We start from the raw sequence: 25,228 nt of genomic DNA on the forward strand, positions 1-25,228 counted from the left end.
CGTAACTCCAATCTCTGTCTCTGTCTTTAGGTGGCTTTCTCTATCTCTGTCTTTTCTCTTCTGTCTCTTATAAGGACATTTGTCATTGAATTCAGGGCCTACCCAGATAGTCCTGGATGATCTCATCTTGAGATCCTTAACTCCATTACACCTTCAAAGATTTTTTTTTCCCCAAATCAGGTTACATTCACAGATTCTTATGGTTAGAACATAGACGTATTTTGGGGGGAGCTACCATTCAATACACTACAGACCCCAGCAAGCTGTGTGGCTCCGGACAGGACCCCTAAGCCTCAGGGTTCTCATCTATGAGATCTCTTGAACTATAGCACCAACATTTTGTGACTCTAAGAGTCTTTTACTTGAGAGTTCTATCCCTAGGCAAAATGGGACAAATAAAGAAAACACTCTCAAGTATTTACTTTTGTAAAGTAATCTTTTAAAATCTTTTAATCTCTATGGCTTGCTGTTTTTACATGAATTAATTAATTAAGCAAGTATTGGACCAGGACACAATTCTCAGCAAGGTGTTGCAATACAGTTACAAAGAAAATAATAAGATTCCTGCTGCCCTCTTGGAACTTACATTCCATGTAAGCTCACATTTTATGCCACTGGAAAAGAGAGGCAATAAAGAAGTAACAAATAAATACTCAAGCTAGCATTACACACCATGTAAGAAAATAGAGCGATGGAGAGAGGCACCGGAGAGGTTGGCCAGGAAGGCTTCTCCAAGGAAGGGACCTTAAAGCTAAGGTATTAAAATTGAAGAGGAGCGAAGAATAGGGTAGTTCAAGAAACTGACAGGAGGCCACTGAGACTGGAGTAGATTTCTTGAAGCTTCCACGTGATCAATGAATTACAGAGAACGAAAAGTAGTAGCATATGTGAAAAAGCTTGCAGGATTTTAGTTGACAGTATGTCAGTACTGTGATGTGACTGTCACAGACGTCTGTGTGGTCTTACACTGTGCCGGCAGAAATCTGGTCTCTGGCTCAGGAAAGACGATGGTCCTCCACTGTCCTGTGCTATGTCCTGTCACTATGGAGAACACCCCCATAGTGCTGTGTTCCTTTCTGGGCACTGCAGGTGGTCCAAATAAAAGTAGATCGATTAAAGACCATCTTGGACGGTGCCATGTTTAAAAGAAATCCAAATATCACTCCAAATGACTTTAAAAATAATGTAGATCTTCACTCTAGGTTTTCTTGAAGTCACAATACAGATGTTTATATGAGCATCACAAAGAAAAAATCTTAAACATTTTCTTTTAGGCATCTCTTGCAACAAATTCCACACACCTGCCAGTCTCAGCTTCTCTTCTCTCTGTTGCTGTCCATTCTTTAAATTCTTTTAATGTTTACTTATTTCTGGGAGAGAGAGAGACAGAGTGTGAGCAGGAGAGGGGGCAGAGAGAGGAGGGAGACACAGAATTTGAAGCAGGCTCCAGGCTGAGCTGTATGCACAGAGCCCAAGGTGGGGCTTGAACTCACAGACTGTGAGATCGTGACCTGAGCTGAAGTCAGACGCTTAACCGACTGAGCCACTCAGGCACTCCTATTGCTGTCCTTTCATACCTTCCACCCCACTGCTGCCTCACAAGGACCCCCTTCAAAAAGTCTGAGCTGTCCATGTCTGCCCCTTGCCCGCTGATGAGTATAGTTCCCTCTGATTTCTCCTCTCACAACAAGCAGCGTGCCTGACACAAATAGAGCCTTTCATCTCCATGCACCTACTTTAAGATGTCCATGGAGGATAAATGCATGAGATGTTTCAAAGGTAAAATCAACAGGACTCAGTAATTGTTGGTCAATCGTAACATTCTCTAACATTTATTTTATTCTTACAACCTGTCACGGCCGGTGCTACTCTGTGAAGTAATGTTCTTATTCTCATTCAAAAATGGGGGAACCAAGCTTCAGAAAGGCCCTACATGTTGTCTAAATCAACAGAGCTATAAAATGGCAGCGCTGGGATTTGAACCAAACAAGTCTGACTGTGGGCTCAGGGTAACTAACTGGGACTGGTGAGGTCATCAACACAGCCAGGAAGAATAAGTGAAAGGACAGGCCTTTGGTTTCAGGAGGGGTATGGGCCATGCTAAGTTACTGTTACGCCATGTTAAAACTCCCACTTAATTTCTAAGGTTAAATCTAAAGACTGCTTGTTTTCTATTTTCCTACCTTCTTTGTTCAATCTTCGTAGTAACGGTTAACTCTGATTTTTAAAATTCAACACCCCCAAATCTTCCTGAAGAAATATAAAATGATAGATGGGGCACTCCAAAGAAGATTCAAAATCAGAAATGAAGCACTGATAGCTTCATAGATTTGCCTGGTTTCTTTGGCTACCCTTCCATCCTTAGCACTGAAGCTGATGGCTTGGGGTACAGTCTGGGACTAAAGTGGGTTCACACTCTGTGTGTCTGATGCAAGCTAATTGTGTATTTCCCAAATGCTTCATGCCCCCTGGGTTTGTTAGGTTCTTGGTAGTGACACCTACGATAGGGAATAAACCCTGTTCTCTTCTTGGGGGAAAAGAGATGACCCCAACCCACATCAATATTACAATCATTGGTGCTTCAGGGTTATCACAAAGGTTGACTAAGACCTTCTCCTAACAGCACCTTTCCATGGTAAACTCTGAACAGCTTTCAGACAAATTTTTTTTAATATGAAATTTATTGTCAAATTGGTTTCCATACAACACCCAGTGCTCATCCCAACAGGTGACCTCCTCAATGCCCATCGCCCCCTCTTCCCTTCCTCCCAGCCCCCATCAACCCTTAGTTTATTCTCAGGTTTTAAGAGTCTCTTATGGTTTGCCTCCTTCCCTCTCTAACTTTTTTTTCCCCTTCCCCTCCCCCATGGTCTTCTGTTAAGTTTCTCAGGATCTGAATGCAAACTGGTGCAGCCACCCTGGAAAACAGTGTGGAGGTTCCTCAAAAAATTAAAAATAGATCTACCCTATGACCCAGCAATAGCACTGCTGGAATTTACTCAAAGGATACGGGAGTGCGATGCATAGGGGCACTTGTGCCCCATTGTTTATAGAAGCACTCTCAACAATAGCCAAATTATGGAAAGAGCCTAAATGTCCATCAACTGACGAATGGATAAAGAAATTGTGATTTATATACACAATGGAGTACTACGTGGCAATGAGAAAGAATGAAATATGGCCTTTTGTAGCAACGTGGATGGAACTGGAGAGTGTGATGCTAAGTGAAATAAGTCGTACAGAAAAAGACAGATACCATATGTTTTCACTCTTATGTGGATCCTGAGAAACAAATTTCCTATTCATAGAATGGTAACCAAGAAAGCAACTCACCCAGGTTGGGCCTCCCTGGAGATCAAGTATGGCTTATAATACTGTATTATTCTTATCAGTCCTCTCTTCACACTCCCCTCATTCTGGATGGAGGCTCCTTTTGACCTCTATGGCACAATCCCACTTTATTTTTTGTATTCAAGACCTGGTTTCCAAAAATGTCACAGGCCTGACTTAAAAAAAAAAAAAAAGAGAGACAGTTTTAGAATCCTTTGTGATCATCCTCCAAGCCAAAAGACTGGGTTTCTAAGACCCGGAAACCAGGACGAGAAAGGGTTTTATTTTGCTGCCTCCTGCCCAGATCCCCTACAGGGCTACATGGACCCATCAGTCTCAGACAGCGCATTTGTGTCACCAAAACAAAGTCACTGGTATTCACATGCCATCATTCGTGCCGCAGTTTTGCCCTGTGGGTCCCTTTGATATTAGAAAGAACCTTCCCTGTTGGTGCCAGACAGACTTCAGCTCTAGTTTTCTTTCTTCTGATGGAGGCAAAAATCTCTCCCCCTCTGTCTGCTAAGGCTTGCACAAATCTTTCCCCCACTTCTCTAATTGGAAGAAAGGAACAAAGAGCTGAAATGCAAGAACGTATACCCTTAATCAATCCTTCCTCTTGTCATTCCCAAGAGAACTCGATCCCCCAGTCTGCCACTCCTCCCCACCTATGTCATCTACTACCCTCCGTGAAGCATTCCAGACTCAGAGGACAGTGACTCCAATTCTAGCACTTATTCATCTAAGCTAATCAGAACACGGCGGACTGAGACAACACACTCAGGCTAGCAGAAAGGACTTGCATTACATGCTGAAAGGAATGACTTCTCTTTCTGTCCTCCTGGGTGTGAGCAAAACAAAACAAAACAAAAAACGAAAACCGTTGCCCTAGTTGCTGACCGCGAAGGGAATCACCTTGAGGATGAGGCTTCAACTTGGATGGCAAAGAGCAGAGCTGGAAAGAGACCACTAATAACACAAATTTAAGCCATTGAAGCAACCAACCACTGTGGCCCGTTCTACCTTTTTTGGCTAATCACCTTGCTTGTTGTTTTTAACAAGCGTGTGTCAAGATTTCTGGTTTTGTTGTTGTTTTGTCATTTGGGTTTTTGAGGGTTTTTTTTTTTCCTCGTCAAAAGATCCCACCCTGCCTTGACCTTCGGTCTCCTCCTCTTCAGGACATCCTATCACTGTCTCATCAGTTATTCACGTCAGAGACACAGGAATCAGATTGGTTTTTCCTCTTCCTGCATCATCTCCAGAACTTAATCAATCAGAAAGCCTACTTGCTCTAACCTCCAAAATATCTTTGTAATCCATCCTCTACTTCCATCTTATCCCATTATATCTCACATAAAATCTGCAATAGTCTTCTAACTGTTTTCCCTTCTCACTAGCCGGTCTTCCTATAATCTGTTATCCATGCAGATCTCAGAATGATCTTTTAAAAAAAATTTTTTTTAATGTTTCTTTATTTTTGAGAGCAAGAGGGAGAGAGAGAGAGAGAGAGAGAGACAGAGTGTGAGCAGGGGAGGGCCAGAGAGAGAGGGAGACACAGAATCAGAAGCAGGCTCCAAGCTCCGAGCTGTCAGCACAGAGCCCGACGCAGGGCTTGAACCCACGATCGTGAGCCATGACCTGAGCCGAAGTCGGACGCTCGACTGACGGAACCACCCCGGTGCCCCATTAGAATGAATGATCTTTTTTAAACACAGGTCATGCTATTCGTGTGTTTAAAAACTTTCTAATGACTTCTCACTTAGAAAAAATCCAACTATCTCATAATTATAGTAAAGACTATATCACTATAATTAAAGATCTCAAATAGAAGTTTATTTCTCTTTCATATAACAGTCCAGGCTGGCAGGACAATTCTTCTCCATGGGGCTACTCAGAGACCCAGCTTCCTTCCATCTTCTCACTCTGCCCTCCCGTAGGCTGGCATATTGTCTTTATTTGCAAGGCTGGTCACTCAAGGGAAAGGAAAAGAGAGGAAGTTAAAGATGAGCATTTTCCCTTCAACCAAGTGAGGTAGGTGTTACACACACCTCCTTTGTCCATCTTCCATTGGCAATAACTTTGGTGGTATGGCCATACCTCACAACAAAGAAGACCAGGAAGCTTAGTGTCTGGCTAACAAAGAAGAAAACGAAAATAGATTTTGGAAGGTTGGCTACCAATGTGTGCTTATTGTGGCCTTCAAGGCTTGTATGACTGGTCCCTGCAGCTCCTCCAATATCATCTTCTACGTCACCCCTAGCGTACTAATTCTGCGCCACGGTGGCTTCCTTTTTACTCCTTCAACATTCTAAAATCATTCCTACCTTAAACCCTTTGCACTCACTCTCCCTTTGCGTGGAGCACTGCCCAATGAGCCTCACATCTGGGCGCCTTCTTAATCTCCAGGTAGCAGCACGAACATTCTCTTCCTTCGAGAGGACTTCTCTGACCACCCTTCCCAAACTTGCCTACCTCTTAGCTGTCAATGGCTATAACTCTGCTCCATTTTCTTCATGATGCTGATAGTTTCGTGAAATCATCTATTTGTTTGTCTATTGGCCGCCTACCTCACTGGAATTTGAACCTTCCCACGAAGGGAGAGGCTTTATTTGCCTTGTTCTCGTTTACCGAGGTTACAAGCTCAGTGCCAAGAACCTTGTATAGTCATGGTAGACGCCTAAACAATCCTTTTAAAAATCAACTAGAATAAAAAGATCCTAAGCAACATGTCCCTACCTCATCCCTTTGCAATTGCCTTCCAGATCAACATTTGAGACTTTGCATTTATCCCTTCTAGTTTTATTTTCTTAGATTTGGCCCATTGCCCTGGTCTACGGATCTCTCTTGGGATTCGATCCTGGACCCGTCCACCACCTGGCCCAGGATCAGCACCCGCGGATCCTCCCAGCGTCCCAGGCAAGTCGGCAGTCAGCGTCTCGCACTGTGTCAGTGGGCGCTCGCCATTCCCAGGGTCTCTAATTTATGTCTCCTTTTCATTTCATCTCCCTTTTGAATATGAGCTCCTACAGTCTCCACACTGCTTCCGAGCAGGAATTATGTGTCTTGAGGAATAATGAACCAAGATTCGGGAGATGTGGGTGCTAGCTTCAGCGCCGCCGCACTGTTGTCCTTTTTTTTTTTTTTTTTTTTCCCCAAAAAAATCACTTCATGACCGTCATTCCCCCTCTTCGTGGTCTTGATTTTCCCATAGGTAAAAGAGAGGGGAAAAATGCCTTCTCTGCTTTCCTCACAGAGTTGTTACAAGAATCAGATAATGATGTATGTAAACATGCCATGGGACAATCGAAAACCCTTTTGAAATGGAAGGTAGTACTCCAGAACGGCCAGAGCCAGATGACAGGAGTCAGGGAGAGTCTGTGCCATGTGGGAGACTGCTCGGGAGTCTCCAAAACCATCATTCCCCACCCCCACCCCATTCACTGTACCCAGTAAGGCATCTTGGCCTCCCCCCTCGGCCCCGCACCAACCCCCGCAAGTTTTCATGTCAAGCGTGGAGACCCCTCCTCAGAGAAGACATCCCAAAAAATCCCTCTGCGCTCCGTGGCAAGAGGGCAGTCTTCATAAGAAGGGAGACTTTTAAAGTGCTGTTACAGGGGCGCCTGGGTGGCGCAGTCGGTTAAGCGTCCGACTTCAGCCAGGTCACGATCTCGCGGTCCGGGAGTTCGAGCCCCGCGTCGGGCTCTGGGCTGATGGCTCGGAGCCTGGAGCCTGTTTCCGATTCTGTGTCTCCCTCTCTCTCTGCCCCTCCCCGTTCATGCTCTGTCTCTCTCTGTCCCAAAATAAATAAAAAACGTTGAAAAAAAAATTAAAATAAAATAAAATAAAATAAAGTGCTGTTACAGCCAGTTTAACCTGTGGCCTTATCATGGCACATGCTGAAGTTTCTCAAAAATTGTCAAAGAAGATTGCATTCATCACAGCAACAAACCCTTAGAATGTTCTTTTCATATGTTCCTCAAGAGCTCAAGTAAACGATGGTGATACCCTAAATCTGCGTCTTTTTTAAAATGTTTGTTTATTTATTTATTTTTGAGAGGGAGAGAGACAGAGAGAGAGAGAGCACAAGCAGGGGAGGGGCAGAGAGAGAGAGGGAGGGAAACACCGAATCCAAAGCGGGCTCCAAGCTCTGAGCTGTCAGCACAGAGCCTGACGCGGGGCTCGAACTCCTGAACTGTGAGATCATGACCTGAGCCGAAGCCGGATGCTTAATCAACTGAGCCCCCCCAGGCTAAAACTCTGTGTGTCTGTAACCCACTAAACGCTCTACTCTTTTTGACCTTGTCCTTTACTCCCCTCTCCCATAGTCCGAGCCTTCCAGGTGAGTCAGTCAGGCCACGCTTGGATCCTCCGCATCTTCTCTCACTCATTACCTTGTTTGATGTTCGAAAATTGCAGACACTGAGCTGGCCGTTCAGAAATGGGTGTACGTGGAAAGAGAAAGAGGTTGACGAGTGCTCATAACAGTGATATTTTCTACCTATGTTGCCGATTTGTTGCCTTTCAGACTAAAAGAATTTGCAGCTCAGATCGGGTGGGGAGGAAGGGCGCAGACACAGGGACCATGGAAGACACAGAGACTGAGCAGATTGCTGAGTAGCTCCTGAGTCATCCTCCCCATGACCCGAATAGAACGTCTTCCAAGCCCCTCAAGTTGTCCGATCCTAATGTCTTTACCTCATATACATAGCTTATATTCTCGTTGGTTCTCTTGAGCATGGGGATGGGCATTGGTGAAAACGCATGCAAACAGCTGTTGGCCTGTGGAGTGGTTGCCTCCTTCAATAACCTCTTCAGTAACCTCTGTGGATATGATATGGATATGAATCCTCAGACGGAGTGGGCACCTGAGGTTAGCAGCCAGTGCAGTGGTATTTCCACCTCCAAAATCTTTGGCCTCTTACCCATGGCTTACAAGTGAAAACAAGCCCCATCCCCTGCCCTCCAAGCCCCACTAGGCTTGTATGTCATCGTGAAAGGGAGCAGTTTCTTGACAAGTCCCTTTTAAAGGTTTTCAAAGCTCTGCTCTAGCATACAGCCAAGGAGAGAGCCCTCAAGTGACGGAGATCGTTTGTATTGGCTGAGATGTGACCTGGATGTAAAAGTGTTTGGGCACACTCAACCACATGGCCAGCCCTCCGAGGTCAGAGTTTCAGCCTGTCATACATGATCCTGCTTTGGTTTAGCGAAGCTAACACTGAAGAACCAATGCTGTGCCATGCACCATAGTGATTTAAAGGAAGGAAGGAAGGAAGGAAGGAAGGAAGGAAGGAAGGAAGGAAGGAAGGAAGAAAGAAGAAAGAGGAGGGAGGAAGGGAAGGGAAGGAAGGAAGGAAGGAAGGAAGGAAGGAGAAAGAGGAGGGGGGAGGGAAGGGAAGGGAAGGAAGGAAGGAAGGAAGAAAGAAAGAAGAAAGAGGAGGGAGGAAGGGAAGGGAAGGGAGGAAGGAAGGAAGGAAGGAAGAAGGAAAAAGGAAGGAAGAAGAAGAGAAAGGAAGAAAGAGGAAGAGGAGAGGAAGGGAAGGGAAGGAAGGAAGGAAGGAAGGAAGGAAGGAAGGAAGGAAGGAAGAAAGAAGAAAGAGGAGGGAGGAAGGGAAGGGAAGGAAGGAAGGAAGAAAGAAAAGAAAAGAAAAGAAAAGAAAAGAAAAGAAAAGAAAAGAAAAGAAAAGAAAAAAGAAAAAAGAAATACTTTCAAAGAACTTGCATTGCCGTGGGTGGACAGACACAAAAAGAGACCAGTCTGAAATAACGGGTTGAATGCGGCAACAGGACGAACAGTGCTGGGGAGCACGAACCTGGGGCTCTTAGCTCAGCCTGATGAGACCAGGGCTTCCTGGAGGATGCGACACCCAACATGAATCCTAAAGCGTGCCTAAGAAAAGGCACAAAGACAGAAGAGGGCATCCTGCAATAAGGGCAGAGGTGCAAGACAATACGCCCATCCGGTTGCCACAAATGGTCTACACCTGAGAGCATAGCAAAGACATAGAGAAGAAGCAGAAGGAAGAAACTGGCAACGAAGCTGCAATGGCAGGAAGGGTCAGAGCACAGAGAACCTCTCGTGTGTCCTCGGGGACCTGATTTTGTGTCCCAAAGACTGTGGAGAGCCAGAAAAGTTTTAAGAAGGGAGCGACGAAGTCATTACTTTGGTCTTTAACTGTTTGTCATTTGAGTTTTCTGCTCAGGACATATTTGCACATGTGGAGTTTCCTAACTGGGGGTGATTATCAAGGTGTTATGTGGCTTGGGTGTGAATGTTCAGGCTTCGCCCTGGGTGAACTGTGCGCCGCTGATTTTGTTTGTTTGGGGGAGACGGGCTGGATCCAGGGGCCCAGGAGCCCATTGGCTCGTGGCGCACGGCCCAGGGCCCCCCTTTGTGTGGGCCAACACTGCCTCATGGCAGGCACCTTCAACTGCAAGGCAGAATCAGAGAGCTCCCTTTTATGCCTCGATTCTTACAGTGAGAGTCTTGAGGTAATTTTTTTCTTCTTTCTCAAACTGTGAGGAGCATTTGGCAGCTTTATAAAAAAAAAAAAAGCTGGTTTCCTAAAGTCAAGAATTTAAAATATTTTATTTAGTTTTGAATTTCCTTGAGAGATAAAAATGTGTCGATAAATTTCTTGGAATGAGAGATATGTTTGCTGTGAGGCAGAGCTGTTTGCCAAATCTTGAAGATGTTTCCCTCTGAAGCACTGAAAGTGGACGCGACAGCCCTCAAGTGCCTGGAGAACTTTATTTATTTATTCATTCTGAGAGAGGCAGCACTAGCAGGGGGAGGGGCAGAGAGAAAGGGGGAGAGAGAATCCCAAGCGGGCTCCACGCCGTCAGCGCAGAGCCCTGTGTGGGGCTCGATCCCCCAAATGATGAAATCATGATGCGAGCCAAAATCAAAAGCCAGACACTTAATCGACTGAGCCACCCCGAAGAGTCTCCATGGGAAAGTGAGCACTCCCCAAGGTCTTATCATGAGGAGCACCTTGGACATGGTGCTCGCTTCTCTTGAGAGAAGAACTCTTAATAAACAGATCTTTCCCCCTCAAGAATCGGCTGCTCTAGACACATGAAGAGATGCCCCACGTCACTAATTATCAGGTAAATTCAAATTAAAACCAAAATGAGATATCACCTCACACCTGTCAGAATGGCTGGTATCAAAAACACAAGAAATAACAACTGCCTAACAGGGTGCAAAGAAAAAGGAACCCCTTCACGCTGCTGGGGGGAATGCAAACTGGTGCAGCCACTGTGGAAACAGTGTAGGGGTTCCTCAAAAAATGAAAAATGGAATTACCAGATGATCCAGTAATTCTACTCCTGGGTATTTAAGAAAACAAAAGAAAACAAACAAAAAAACCCCCACTAATTCAAAAAGGACATATACATGCCTGTGTTTGTTGAAACATTATTTACAATAGCCAAGATACGGGAGGAACTCAAGTGTCCATTGATTGATGAATGGATAAAGACGATGTGGTTATATATGTACTATGGAATATTACTCAGCCACGAAAAAGAACAAATCTCGCCATTTGCCACAACATGGATGGACCTAGAGGGTATCATGCTAAGTGAAATAAGTCAGTCAGAGAAAGACAAATACCATATTTCACTCATATGTGAAATTCAAGGAACAAAACCGACAAGGAAAAGAAGGGACAAAAGACACACTCTTAAATACAGACAACAAATTGGTGGTTGCCAGGGTGGAGGTCGTTGGGGGGTGGGCGAAACAGGTGAAGGAGGTTAAGAGTATACTCATCATGATGAGCACTGAGAGATGTATAAAATTGTTAAATCATTATATTGTACACCTGAAACCAATATAACACCGTATGCTGATTATACTCGAATAAAAATAATATTCTAACATCAGAAAAATCTGCTGCTCTAAATTTGTTAAAATGTGTTCAATACTTTGAATTCCTGAGCCAAATGCTGGACTAGAAAGGAAGTGTAATGTCATGTGTAATTTATAGTCCTATGAGTGTGAGATATCGGTTGCTTGGAAATAATTAATGGATTTTTTGAAAATACAGATTTTAAAGGTGACATAATTTAATGTAAAAATTACATATAAATACCCATCAAGAAACTTTCCGTACCAAGTGCCAAAATTTTCTGGTCACAAAATGTCCCATCAAGGCTTAGGGGTTTGAGGTGGCACAGTTCGATTGTTTCATGACCAATGCCACGTGCACATACATATATATAAAGATTACAAGTCAAATGAGGGTTTCAAGGGACAGATAAGTCCCCAAATGCAGGGGACCCGTATTAGAGAATGCCGCCTTGGTCTGAAACCAAGGTGCCTAGAGATGACTCTACCCAAGTGTGCCCTCCGGTGAGAGAAGGAAACACAGAGATGCCAGCCATCCCTGAGAACAAGAAATGAAAGGGGACGTGGGACCAGGAAGGAGAAGGGGCTTTACGCTGTGAAATATGGCATGGTGAAACTTCAGACTCTCGGGAATCTAGTTAGTCTCCCTTTCCTGCTTGTACAGAAAAGAATGAAAATGTGGACAGGGAAGCAAAAAAGTCTCCAGTTCTACGGAACTATGAGAGGAAAAGGGAAGCCCGTGCCCAACATCAAGTGTTTGTCTTGAAATGGTCTAGAACCTCTGGCAACAAGTAAGGGTGAATTATCAGGGGACAGCGCTGGAGGTAGGATAGAAGAAAGGAGAATAACCCTAGAAAGAGAGGAAAAGTCTTAACACGGTGACACAGAGTTGGATTTCTGAATTCGGAATGAGCTGAGTGTAACCAAGGAGACGTGCTGGTATGTGGAAGGGGCCGGTGGGATCTTTTAATGAATTGCAGTGAAAACAGCCTCCCCAATGCCCTGGGTAGGCATGTTGTGTCTGAGGGCTGTTCGGGCCTCTACGACTCTAGGTGAAGAATCTTTTTGGATGTAGTAGTGCATACCTGTTGTTGCTATTGTCTTTGGTCTGCCCGGCATCCCATTTCCCATTCCTACTCATACCTTCCTCTCTCCTGTGGAGAAATGTTCTCATCCCAGCCTCCAGCACTTGACAGAATCTCATCTTCCTGGTCGTAAGTGGACTTGCCATCTTTCTGGCCACAACGATTGGGTCAAAGATGGGCACATGACTCACTAGGGGCCAATCACAGCCTTTCTTCATTGTCCTCGTGAGTAAGGCCCTTCACCTGTCTTGTCACGTAAGCTGGAACGCTGTGACTCTTGGACTGCTAGTGGCTTGATTCCTGCCTTGTAGAGAACGCCTGTCCTCACTGGGGAAAAATATAGGTGTAAAAAGACCAGTAGAGGGGCGCCCGGGTGGCTCAGTCAGTTAAGCATCTGACTCTTGATATCAGCTGAGGTTATGATCTCTCGATCGTGAGATCGAGCCCCACATCGGGTTCCATGCTGACTGGGCGTGGAGTCTGCTTGGGATTCTTTCTCTCTCTGCCTCTTCCTCTCTCTCTTTCTCTTTCTCTCTCTCAAAATAAATAAATAAACATAAAAAAAGACCAGTAGATGTGAGTGATGGATACAGGAGAATCTGACTACATTAAGACCCAGATTTTCCCTCAGTTCCTCTAACCTACCCCCGGGATCTTTCTAATAAACTCCCTCCCCGCCCTCCTTTTTTTTTTATATATATAGCTAGTCTGAGTTGGCTTTTTGTCATTTGCGACCAAAAGATTTTTGACTAATATCTCTGCCAAAGGAAAAACTTCGGCTGCAACTTCACGTCTCCCTGTCATGAAGGAATGAGAAAAGCCAATTTCCAAGACCACAGCAGCAACACCAAGAGGCTATGGGGGAGGAGGGATGCTAGCATGTCTATTACAAATGAATTCCATTCAGTTGAACAAGGATCTTTTACAAGAACAGGGCTAAACAGCAGTTGGCATTTATATCTTTTTGGCTTTGCTCTGCTGGACCCTGAACGTATCAGGAAAAAACAAAATAAGCCGGGAAGAATACATCGGTGCCAGGCTGTTGCACAAGATATGTAAACAAAATATAGGAAAACATCTCCTGAGAGCAAGGATTGTAATTAAAAAGTGTTTTGATATAAAAGGCCATAGCATCTTTTCTGCTTGTTTTTTGGAGAAAGAGAGAGACTGATTCATCATTTTATAGCCAAAGGCCAGGGAATGGAGTATTTAGATCCTTTGGTTGCACATTTAAATGACATAATTTTTGCTTGTTAATGAAAAACTGGCTTCACTATAATTCTGCAGCATCAGAGTCTGACCTGACTTCAGAAAAGACTTCTAACTCAACGGTTTTAAAAAGCACACTTTAAAATAGCCTTAAATCAAGGGAGGCACGTGCTTCATTCCCACTTGTCCCAAGGAAGTGACATGAGATTTTCCCCACATGGTATCCACAAAAGTCTGCCCTGAAAATACAACATGGCAAGGTCTACACTTGAAAAACATACAGAAAAATTCATCGCTTCTAAAACAAACAAACTCCTAATTAACTTTAATTTTATTTGCCAAAAGTGAATTCATACATGGCTTTTTAAGAATACACCTCGTAGGGGCACCTGGGTGGCTCGGTGGGTTGAGCGCCCCACTTCGGCTCAGGTCATGATCTCACGGTTCGGGAGTTCGAGCCCTGTGTCGGGCTCTGTGCTGACAGCTTAGAGCCTGGACCCCACTTCGGATTCTGTCTCCCCTTCTCTCTCTGCACCTAACCCACTCGCATTCTGTCTCTGTCTCTGTCAAAAATAAACATTAAAAAAAAAAAAAAAAGAATACCAATACCTGGAATCCTGGGAGTTTGGACCAGAGGTATTCCCATGGATGTGAGCCGCTAGGTGGCGTGTCAGGCTAACTCACTGCCCTTCTCTTGAGCAGGCTTGCAAGCGACGACGTCTACACTTCCTGCCATACTTGGTGAGTCACCTCAGACCACCTGATAAGCATTCAGGAACCGCTTAAAACCAAATTCAGCAGAAAATCTTTCACCTTAATGGTGTGATGAGTATTATTAGGGTGTATCTGTCAAGATTTTTCAGAACCTAGTTCTGAAAACTAGCTCAACCCAGTTCTTGATTTCTTAAATGTCTATAAAAATATGACTTTTCCATTAAACAAATGGGAATCGATAGGGTGCAAACAAAAGATAACGTATTTTTCCCCACAACTGCTTAATTATAATCCATCATATGGATCTAATCCTTCCTTGCTTCTTGAATAAAATCTAGATCCATACTTTCTTTGGTCGCTCTTGACTAATAAACGGCCTTTTGTTCACTTTTAACCCCCAGATAGACTTATTTCTATAACTGAAATAGGAATTCTCTTAGAGTGGTCGAACTATTAACAATATGTAAAGTTAAAGCTTCTTGTTCTCTTTTATCTTAGGCTCATTTTAGTCTAGAAGCTTGCATTAAAGAGAAACGCATGTACCTTCTAGATTTATCCCACTTAGCACTTCATTCCCTCTTCACTCAATTACCCATTTCTCTTGGACCCTTCACAGTTGCTGTGTGTATGTAGAGTCATTATGGAGAGAGGGAGGGCAGGCAAGGAGCAAGAAAGGTCTTTCTCGACTGGCACCAATGCACTATGGCATTCTACCAAACATGATAACACTCATAAGTGAGCATTAGCAGAAGTAACAACAAACTTCAAAATGAGACCTATAAAGACTGAAGATAGAATTACTGGGTGTAAGGTATAAAATTAGATCTAAGAATTGTCTGCAAGAATAAGGAGCAAGACAGTGCCAACGATGGCTATGCAAATTTGAAAAAGAACTAAGCTTTTAGAAATGCAAAATTTAGGGGCACCTGGGTGGCTCAGTTGGTTAAGCATCTGACTCTTGATTTCAGCTCAGGTCATGATCTTACAGTTTGTGGGATCAAGCCCCGTGTCAGGCTCCATGTTGATCACGACCTATGGGATCATGACCTGAACTGAAATCAAGAGTCTGACGCTTAACTGACTGAGCCAGCCAGGCACCCCAACACCCTGTTAATTAAACCAAAGAACGTTAGAGACAAAAAGATAATCTTAAAAACAGCCAGGGAGACAAGACAGATTACTTACAAAGGAAGGATAATTAGATTGGTAACTGACTTACAAGCAACAATAAAAGCCAGAAGGGAACAGAATAATATCTTCAGCGTGCTGAGGGAAAATAACTATTAATCTAAAATTGTATCCATTCATCAGTTGATGGACATTTAGGCTCTTTCCATAATTTGGCTCTTGTTGAGAGTGCTGCTATAAACACTGGGGTACAAGTGCCCCTATGCATCAGCACTCCTGTATCCCTTGGGTAAATTCCTAACAGTGCTATTGCTGGGTCATAGGGTAGATCTATTTTTAATTTTTGAGGAACCTCCACACTGTTTTCCAGAGAGGCTGCACCAGTTTGCATTCCCACCAACAGTGCAAGAGGGCTCCCGTTTCTCCACATCCTCTTCAGCATCTATAGTCTCCTGATTTGTTCATTTTAGCCACTCTGACTGGCGTGAGGTGATATCTCAGTGTGGTTTTGATTTGTATTTCCCTGATGAGGAGTGACATTGAGCATCTTTTCATGTGCCTGTTGGCCATCTGGATGTCTTCTTTAGAGAAGTGTCTAGTCATGTTTTCTTCCCATTTCTTCACTGGATTGTTTTTCGGGTGTGGAGTTTGGTGAGTTCTTTATAGATTTTGGATACTAGCCCTTTGTCTGATACGTCATTTGCAAAGATCTTTTCCCATTCCGTTGGTTGCCTTTTAGTTTTGTTGATCGTTTCCTTTGCAGTGCAGAAGCTTTTTATTCATGAGGTCCAATAGTTCATTTTTGCTTTTAATTCCCTTGCCTTTGGAGATGTGTCAAGTAAGAAATTGCTGCAGCTGAGGTCAGAGAGCCTAAATGTCCATCAAATGATGAATGAATAAAGAAATTGTGGTTTATATACACAATGGAATACTACTTGGCAATGAGAAAGAATGAAATGTGGCCTTTTGTAGCAACGTGGATGGAACCGGAGAGTGTGATGCTAAGTAAAATAAGTCATACAGAGAAAGACAGATACCATATATTTTCACTCTTATGTGGATCCTGAGAAACTTAACAGAAGACCATGGGGGAGGGGAAGAGAAAGGGGGAAAAAAAGTTACAGAGAGGGAAGGAGGCAAACCATAATAGACTCTTAAAAACTGAGAATAAACTGAGGGTTGATGGGGGGTGGGGGGGGAGGGTTGGTGATGGGCATTGAGGAGGGCACCTGTTGGGATGAGCACTGGGTGTTGTATGGAAACCAATTTGACAATAAATTTCATATTAAAAAAATAAATAAAATTGTATACTCAGTGAAATTATCTCCTAAGAACGTGAAGTAAAGACTTAGATAAACAAAAACTGATAGAATATCCTACCAATAGACCATCACTAGAGAAAACTTCCTTTAGAAAGAAGGGAGGGGCGCCTGAGTGATTCAGTCTGTTAAATAACTGATTCAGCTCAGGTCATGATCTCCAGGTTCCTGAGATAGAGCCCCACATCATGGGCCCCACGGTGACAGCACGGAGCCTGTCTGGGATTCTCTTTCTCTCTCTCTCTCTCTCTCTCTCTCTCTCTCTCTCTCTCAAAATAATTAATTAATTTAAAAAAAGAAAGAAAGAAGGGAAAAGATTTCTAAAGAAGGTCTGAAATGCAGAAAGAAAAGGTGTAGAAAACAATGTGGATGATTCTAAATAAACATTTTATAAATCAATATTTTATTTTTCTAAACACAATATTTTATAAAGCTGGCCAATCAAGATAAATAAAACAATGGACAAAACAGCAGTAAGTCCAGAGGAGATAATCAGAGTTAAATTGTTTTGGGGTCTATCTTTAAGTTAAATCTACCTGGGAACTTTTTTTTTTTTTTTAATCTGTATTCACTTTTGAGAGACAGAGAGAGACAGAACATGAGTGGGGGAGGGGCAGAGGGAGAGGGGGACACAGAATCCAAAGCAGGCTCCAGGCTCTGACATGTCAGCACAGAGCCCAATGTGGGGTTTGAACCCACGAACCGTGAGATCATGACCTGAGCCGAAGTTGGATGCTCAATGGACTGAGCCGCCCAGGCGCCCCGACATGGGAACGTTTTTAAGTTGACTACTGAGAGGATTGAGTCCAGATACTTCAAGAAATGACAGGTTTTCCATTCAACCAGGACCCTAGAATCTGAGACTCCCTTGAGAAGGCCTAGCCAAGAAGAGGATTACTACACCCCTGAGGTACTGATCCCTTCTTCCGCCAACAAAGGTTTTCAGTGGCCTTCTCTTAATTATTTTTCAGATCTAGGGGCACCTGGGTGGCTCAGTTGGTTGAGCATCTGACTTCGGCTCGGCTCATGATCTCGCGGTTCGTGAGTTCGAGCCCCGCATCGGGCTCTGTGCTGACGGCTGGGAGCCTAGAGCCTGCTTCGGAGTCTGTGTCTCCCTCTCTCTGCAACCTCCCACTCTTGTGCTCCGTCCCTCTCAAAAATAAACAAACATTAAAAAAAAATTTTTGTTTTTTAATAAAAAAAAAATGTTTCAGATCTCTGGAATCTTTCAGATCTCTTTAGAACTTAAAACATTCTCCCACAAATAGCTTTTTTTCCCCCTCCCTTCCCCGAGTGCCATTTCGTGCCCTCTTTGAAAAGGAGCCCGGTACCGTCACACTGTCCTGCCGTCTTTCCTACCCCTTATCTCCTCCTGAATGTAGGCCTGTGGAGAGCAGGGAGAGTGACAACAGAAGCTATGGAGCCCATAGCTTATGACAGTCTGTGACAACATCCTTCTGCTGCTAACACTTGACTCCCCTGCGGTCCCGCGGCCTTCTGTTAACAGTCCTTAACCCCTCTGTCACGGTCCTTACAACCCGAGGCAGCCCTATGTGATCTTTTCTTTCCTGCTGAGGTCTTTTAACGTCAGATCACGATCAGACATAGGTATTAATTACGAGTTCTTGATAACAAACGTAGGTGAAACACTTTATTTAGATTAAAACATTACAACCAAATTCACTCTGTATGTTTGACACCGAAAAAAAATCACGGGCAACAGCGATACAACAACAGTTTAGTTTTGATGCCACAGACAAGGCACAAAATAGCCGGGCACGTGACTCCCAGGAAACAGATTTCGGACCCCTCGGCCCTGTCGTTCCTTCGATTCCTCTTGCGCGGTCCCACAAGGAAAACTCTCGCGGGGTAGTGTCTAATGCCTTTGTTAATAAAGTGGCTTTGCCTTTACAGCCCAGGTAAGAGCGAAGTTACTCGTGCCTCTTTTCGCTTTCCCAGAAGAGAGGGGCCGGACCACACGGGCGCGTGTCCAGCCCCAGCGAGAAACCCTGACAAAACTTCTAACTAAACAGCTGCATCGTCTCCTACCTCTAGTCCCTCTTAGTGCCACCTAAAATCCCCGAGATAGAGTGACGGTGCCAGATACTTCACGCCTAAGCAGGTTGCCCCCAAGCCCCAGAATCCTGAGTCTAGATGAATTTCTAGTTTGGCTCAGAAATTCCTCTTCAGGAAGGGTTCTGAAATCTCAAGTGCCTTTTTTGTCACGTCTTTCCCCCCCCCACCCCCCACCCCCAACAGCGCGGCTGATGAAAAAGAAACCATCGTGGAGGGAGGCTGGCTCCATGCAGAGCCACACTTGAGGGGCGACGCGGGGCAGCGAGGGGCAGCCCCAGTGGCCGGCTTCGCAGCCTTGCCCCACCGGCGGCGTGTGGGTGGGCACGGGGTCCAGGACTCTGCACCGGGTGCAAACCAGCCGGATCCCCGTCCTGCAGGTGTTGCAGGAATTGCCCGGGAAGAATCCAAGACAGAGGGCCTGGCTCGATGACTTGAAAAGCCTTTGGACTATAGGCAAATCACTTAGTTCTTCTCAACCTCGGCTTTACATTCTGTTTGATGAGGTCACGACATCCACCCTCCCTCCCTCCGGGGCAGGAGGGTGTCGGAAGGATCAAAGGATAGAATGCATGTGAAAGTGCTCTGTAAACAGTAATACGCCACAAAAATAACACAAATACCATTACTATTAACCTTCTTCTCTCCCTCAGGCAATGCCAAAGCTCAGGCTGCCGCTTAAAGCAGCTCAGCATCATCTCTGTTCCACTCTGGTGGCAAAAGCCCCTCACTTCAAGCTCTGAGGATCAGCTTCCCAGGTGACTAGGAGGTAGGATCCTGGCAGGAAAAAGAAAAAAAAAAGAAAAAAAAAACCCACAAAAAACTAGGCACTTTTTTTCCTCGAGGACTTTAAGTACCTGAGGCCCTATTTTGGTGAATTTGGATCTCTACATCCTATGAATCAGTTTCAACTCTTGCAAGATTCTAGCATCATCTAAATCTGACCTCGGAAGGGTAATGTAGATTTTGTTATTCTTGCCCATCCATCCCACTTTGGGCCTTAAGGTGGCAGTGGGTGTTGACCACAGCCAGGCTGGCAATTTGCATGCTTCAAAAAATGATTTGCCGTTTCCCAATGGTCTTTTTTCTTTCTATTCACGATCTACGTTTTGCTCGGAGTGACATCAAGGGAATGAGAAAATTACCTGTAATTCTTGTCAGATCTGGGATTGTCACAACAGATCACTTTTCCAGGATCAGAAACATCTAGAACAGGTTCTCGGGAGTGCGCCTAGCTTTCCTTTCTCTCTGCCTCAGACAGTTCTCCTACCCCTGGACCCTGGCGAGTCAGTTACCACCGTGGCAGCCAGATTGCTGGGTGCTTCACCACTGCCAGCCCCAAGGGAGTAAAAGGGACCTCCCCAAGATGTTTAAGCAAAAATTTCAAAGCCCAAGGGGGCCTCGAGACTGGGGTGCACCTTAGTTACGATCTAGTGCGGCATTTTCCAAACGCATCTGATCACAGGACTCTTCTGAAACGTACGTTAAAAGAACAAGTCCTCGCTGCAGACCCACCCAATAAATCTCCAAGACAGGGCCCAACACTACATGTTTAACAGCAATCAAGTAATTTGTACGGTCAGGCAATTTGGGGAAACACTGACCCAGCAGCAACGGCTTGGAGTCTAAAGGCTGAATCGGATTTGTGATTTCACTAATGGCAGGGACAGTTCGTTTCTCCAGCCACAAAGGAAAGGGGGGCTGGATTACAGCAGTGTCTGTGACTTCGGCCTCCCGAAAAGGCCGCCTGACGTCTAATCAGATTGCCTACGTGAAGTCTTTCAGACTATTTAGAACTATTTACCGACGTGGCTGTTTTCAGCACGGAGCGCCTCGGGCTCCAGTGGCAACCTCCTCCCACCCCGACTCTGCACAGTCCTGTGCCAGGTGCAGAGGGACAGTCGCGGGAAGGGAGAAGAGAGGAGAGGCCCATTATCTCCGCCAGACTTGCTCCGTGCGGGTGACCGGTGGCAACACTCACGGCTGCGGAATGGAGCCCCTGGATAAGGAGACGCAGAGCTCCCCCGGGAGCACGCCCGGGCGGGACAGCTGACATGTACCACCGGGGCCACCGCAAGTGTCCCGGGCTTCCTGGGGAGTCTACGCAGGACCTAAAGAAGCAGTCCTGGGGGATACCTCTTGCCACCTGCACCCACGCCCCCTTATCCAACACATCCCTGACTCAGCTGTGACTCACAGGCAAACACAGCAGCTCCTCCATCAACCCACTGGGCCCTCGGCCTTGTACTCCCCCCTCCCCCATCCGAATTCACCTCTTGCAGTCAGACTTTTTTAACACTGGCTTTTCAGGACACTGAGCATATCTTTAAATACAATGGATGGACACACACACACACACACACACACAACATTTAAATATCAAAATATACCCATTTAAATTTAAAAACTTTAATTCTCTGGGTTTGTTATAATTTATCCATAGCAATATTTCACATTATATGCATAAAATCTCCTAATTCTTTCTTGGGCATGTCGTATTTCGCCTGTTCAATTGCAGGGTCCCAGTGGACAGAGACCATGTCTTCCACAAGACTTATTTTGTACCCAATGGAACCTAGGAAGGAAGCTAATATGTGTTAAGTCCGTCCTATGTGGGAAACACTACTCAGGGAAGAAACAAAAGGACCCACTGAGAAAAGCCGGGGTGCCGAGGATGGCCAGCTTTACCTTCACTTGTGCAGTCAACCCTGTCTGCGTCCCCATACCCAGAAGCAGGTGTTCTCTCCTGGCCGAAGGCCTGGAAATTTCAGTGATTTATGCAGCCCTACAGGGGACAACCTGGTCCTGTCTCCCCAGGTTATTTCAGTAGCCTGTCATCTTTGTGTTTTTTATTGTGTTGTCTGTCTGTAGTTTTGTTGTCTTTGGAACTGCAGGTTTCCAATTTTAATAATTCTTTTCCACGACTCCCCTAACCTTCACCAAAATCATACATGCCCTCGGCTAACAAAAGCAATATGTTTGGTCTCTGCAGCTGGTGCTATGGGGCTCTTTGGTGGAGAGAAGCCTGACACAGTGCTCAGTATAAAGAGATAATAGCTACTACAGCTACCCAATATTCTCTAGAATTGCCTGAGCAAGTTGAAATCCAAAGCTGGTGACTAAGAAATGATGATGTTTAATCATCTTCTCTGTCTGAACTGGGGCCAAAACAAACAGACTAGACCTAGGCTCTTAGAGGCCAGGGACACACCAGCAAGTCTAAAACTCAGCACCAGGGTTATGGCTTGTGTCCCCCACCCTTGGAAGTGCCAGCGCTGGGCTGAACCGTCCCTGGTTCCTCTCAGACAGGCCGAAGCCACTGCAAAGTCGCTCGGTGGGCCAGTTCTCCTCCAAGCAGTGATATCAACTCATCCTCTGACCCTCACCACCAGCCACTTCTTTATTTCACTGCACACGCAGGACTGTTTTGGACACGTCACGAAGTAAATGGATACCAGTGGAATGGTACTCTGAGAATAGGGCCCAGCTCCAATCAGGTGGCTCTGGAGAAGACCAAGGAGTTGCTGAAGAAGAAACCTTCGTAGGTTGCCCGGGGATTCAAAGATAAAAAAATTTACCACTGCTGGGAGGCCAGGTATCATTGTCCCCCGGGGATCTGACCCAACCCTGTGTCCCACCACAATGGTGTGGGGTGAAAAGCTTTGACAAACGTTTGCCAAAGAAAGTGGAGACTGTGAGACGCCTAGGTTAGATGGAGTCAGGGATGAAGAACATCCAGACAAGAAGAAATAGCTTTTCCTCGAAGAGAAAGGAACATGTAACAGGTGCACCAACTTCTCAGCCTTGAGCAGGAATCAGCAACTTGGGCTGGGCTCAGCGAGGCAGTTCTTCTGTTGGTCGCGGCTGACTCACGCCGGTGTTTGCAATCAGCTGAGACTTGATGGGCTGTCAGGGTGGCAGGGGGACCGGGCCTTTTTTTCTCATCATGGAGCAGGACAGCCCAGGCTTGTGCACCTAGTGGCAACTGCAGGGTTTCCAAGAGCAGCAGGAGAAAACAGGCCCCATGCACAAAAATTTTTCCAAGTCTCTGCTTGTGTTACATTTGTTTTGGGCCACCGGCCAAATCAAATCGCATGGCCAATCCCAGACGTAAGGGGTAGAGAAACAGGCCGCACCTCTTGATGAGAAGGGAAGAATTTATGGCCGGTTTTTTTTTGTTTTGTTTTGGTTTTTTTTTTTTTTTTTGCAATCTACACAAATTACAACATCCAGAGATATCTAGCTTTGGGATTTAGGCAAAATCTGTCATTTAGGCAAGGGTAGGAATAGGAAGTGTTGCTTCCTGAGAGAGCCGGATCACTTGTTTCCCAAAGCATCTAGAGCAGCAATCTGATGAGGCGAAGAGTTGCACACTCCACCATCTCCGGTGTCCTGGAAGGGCAGGGCTGGGATGGCAGAAACAACTCACGGTAAATGAAGTACAAAACCAGAGAAGATCCAGTGGAATCTGTAGGGGAAATGGCCCACATCCAAAACATAAGGAGATCGTATATTCTTTTCCTCTTAAATTCTTTTTCATTCTTCTCTACTTACTGCTTTGTCCTTTTTCTTCCCCTTCCCCTTCTCTTTCATGTGTGTATTTTAAGCGTTTATCAGAAGGCACCTGATGACAAGTTAATCAGGGTGCAGAGGGAGGTGGGGCTCTGTGGGTGGCACCGCCATGTGAAAAGTCCGGGAGAAGGAGGGTGAGGAGAGCCCTTAATGTCCGAGACTCAGATGTCACTGTGCACAGCAGAAGGAGAAAAAGCCGTTTATGTTCTCAGAGTGGAAAAAGAAATACCACTTGCACAGCTTTTCAAAAACGTATACTCTTTTGTTTTGTCGCAGCCACTCAAGGCATGTCATTCGGAACGGCAAGTTGAAGTCATTTCTGTGATCGTCCAGCAGGTCACTGTCACTGAGCTCACCAAAGGCCCTCTGGTTTTAGCGTAACAATAGTCACTGACTAGTGACTGGGAGACGGGGGTAAAAGGTATACTTTGCCTAAAGCTATCTTCTGTTGTCAGTATCAGGCCTTCTTCTAATGGTAGTAATACGTTCTTCTGTCTCTAAGCACAGCACAGGAAGTATAGAAGAGCATACCGTAGGCGGAGGCGTTTTCCAGGGATCGGCGGTCCAGAGCTAACTCCCTTTAAGAATTAGAAAAGGAATCCCGGTTTGGCTAAGGAAAAAACATCAGGCAGGATGAACTCAGTGGATGAGACACTCCGTGCGTGGAATGTCCTCACAACATAGTCATCTTGTTTCTCACACCAGTTAGATGTACGCTGAAGTTTGGAATCAGCCCCCCCCCCCTTAAAGGACGCTCCCCCCCAATCCCTTGCCAAAGCAAAGGTCAAATCTTCCAAGGTGGTGTCCAGAGAAGGTCCCGGGCCTGCTGGCTCTTGGATTTGTGTCTTGTCTCCATAGTCCGCTTCTGATTTCTAGTCACCCAGAGAGACGGCTTGAAAACAAACATCAGACCACAAGGGACATCCTGGTTGGAAAGTCACTCTGGAAAAGAGCAGAAAGAGCCCAATGTTAAGCCACACGATGGTTAAAGAACCCCAACCCAACACAGCGGATGGTCCCCTGGGCAGAGGCTACAACCTAACTGTTCAGAGCCCGGCGCACCCTGACTCTTAGGGCATTTCATCAGGCTTATGGCTATAGTTCCTAAGCTTCAGTTGGTGCTGAAGCCAACATGCATCTGACGGAACTTAGTTCCGTGGCCACACAATGACTTCCCAGCCCTTTAGGGCTAACTACCTTTACAGTCCCATAACCGCTGGTGTGGACGGCGCACCGTAAACCTGACATAACCTTAAAGTTCATTCCCTGCTCACGGTACCTCACAGGTCATCTCATTTTACTCTTTAAAGAACAACGAAAGATACTTAATTGTTCTGGAGGGGCTACGAGTCATGCCAGAACGTTTTCCCATTCATATTCTCTCCCCATACTGCACACTAAAGGAAAGGTCCACCTTGAGTTATGAAAAACAAAATGGTGGAAGAAGCAGGGTCACTGAGGAGGGAGGGTAAGCCCTTGGGCTGGCAGAGCGGTCTTCAGAGCACAGGGGGCAGAGGCATTCTGACAACCAAGAGTGGGCATTTGGGACTGTCCCCTGGCGATTCTCTGACCTCCAGAGCTCACATCCGGGGGCTGAGGGGCGGACCGGGCTGCCCTTGGCATTTAGAGAGAAAACAATACAATCTATGTAAGGCCAATTACAAAAGAGACAATTAACCGGGCAGAGACCGAAAGGTTTCCTTCAGAAACACAGAGCACAATTTATAGTTTACATTCAACAAAATGTCAAGGAGGAAAGTGAGCTGTCCTTCAATCACGGCAGTAGCTACGAACCTTCTCTGGGCTGTGAACGCATCCGGAAGTTTATGCAACCCTCCCCGCAAGGGGTGGGAGATGGGGGGGAACGCATCTACACGCGTGCATCGCACATTCTGCACACAGATCTCAGAAGCCCCCCCAAACGTCTGTGGTGGTAACGATTCTCGAAT

The 25,228-nt window shown here is 45.5% G+C and overlaps 1 protein-coding gene across 4 annotated transcripts in view; it reads right to left on the reverse strand.

Annotated features, from left to right (window-relative positions):
• Positions 1-18,272: 18,272 nt before the first annotated feature.
• The window catches only part of ILDR2 (immunoglobulin like domain containing receptor 2), a 64,196-nt gene continuing 57,240 nt past the window's right edge, over positions 18,273-25,228 (reverse strand). For all 4 annotated transcript variants that reach the window (XM_030302480.1, XM_030302481.1, XM_030302476.1 and 1 more), the window contains one exon: positions 18,273-24,221. In XM_030302480.1, coding sequence (XP_030158340.1) covers positions 24,186-24,221 — 36 coding nt within the window. In that variant the 3' untranslated portion in view covers positions 18,273-24,185. The remainder of the gene's footprint in view (positions 24,222-25,228) is intronic.

The sequence above is a fragment of the Lynx canadensis genome, chromosome F1, assembly GCF_007474595.2.
Source record: "Lynx canadensis isolate LIC74 chromosome F1, mLynCan4.pri.v2, whole genome shotgun sequence".
Lineage (NCBI taxonomy): Eukaryota > Metazoa > Chordata > Mammalia > Carnivora > Felidae > Lynx > Lynx canadensis.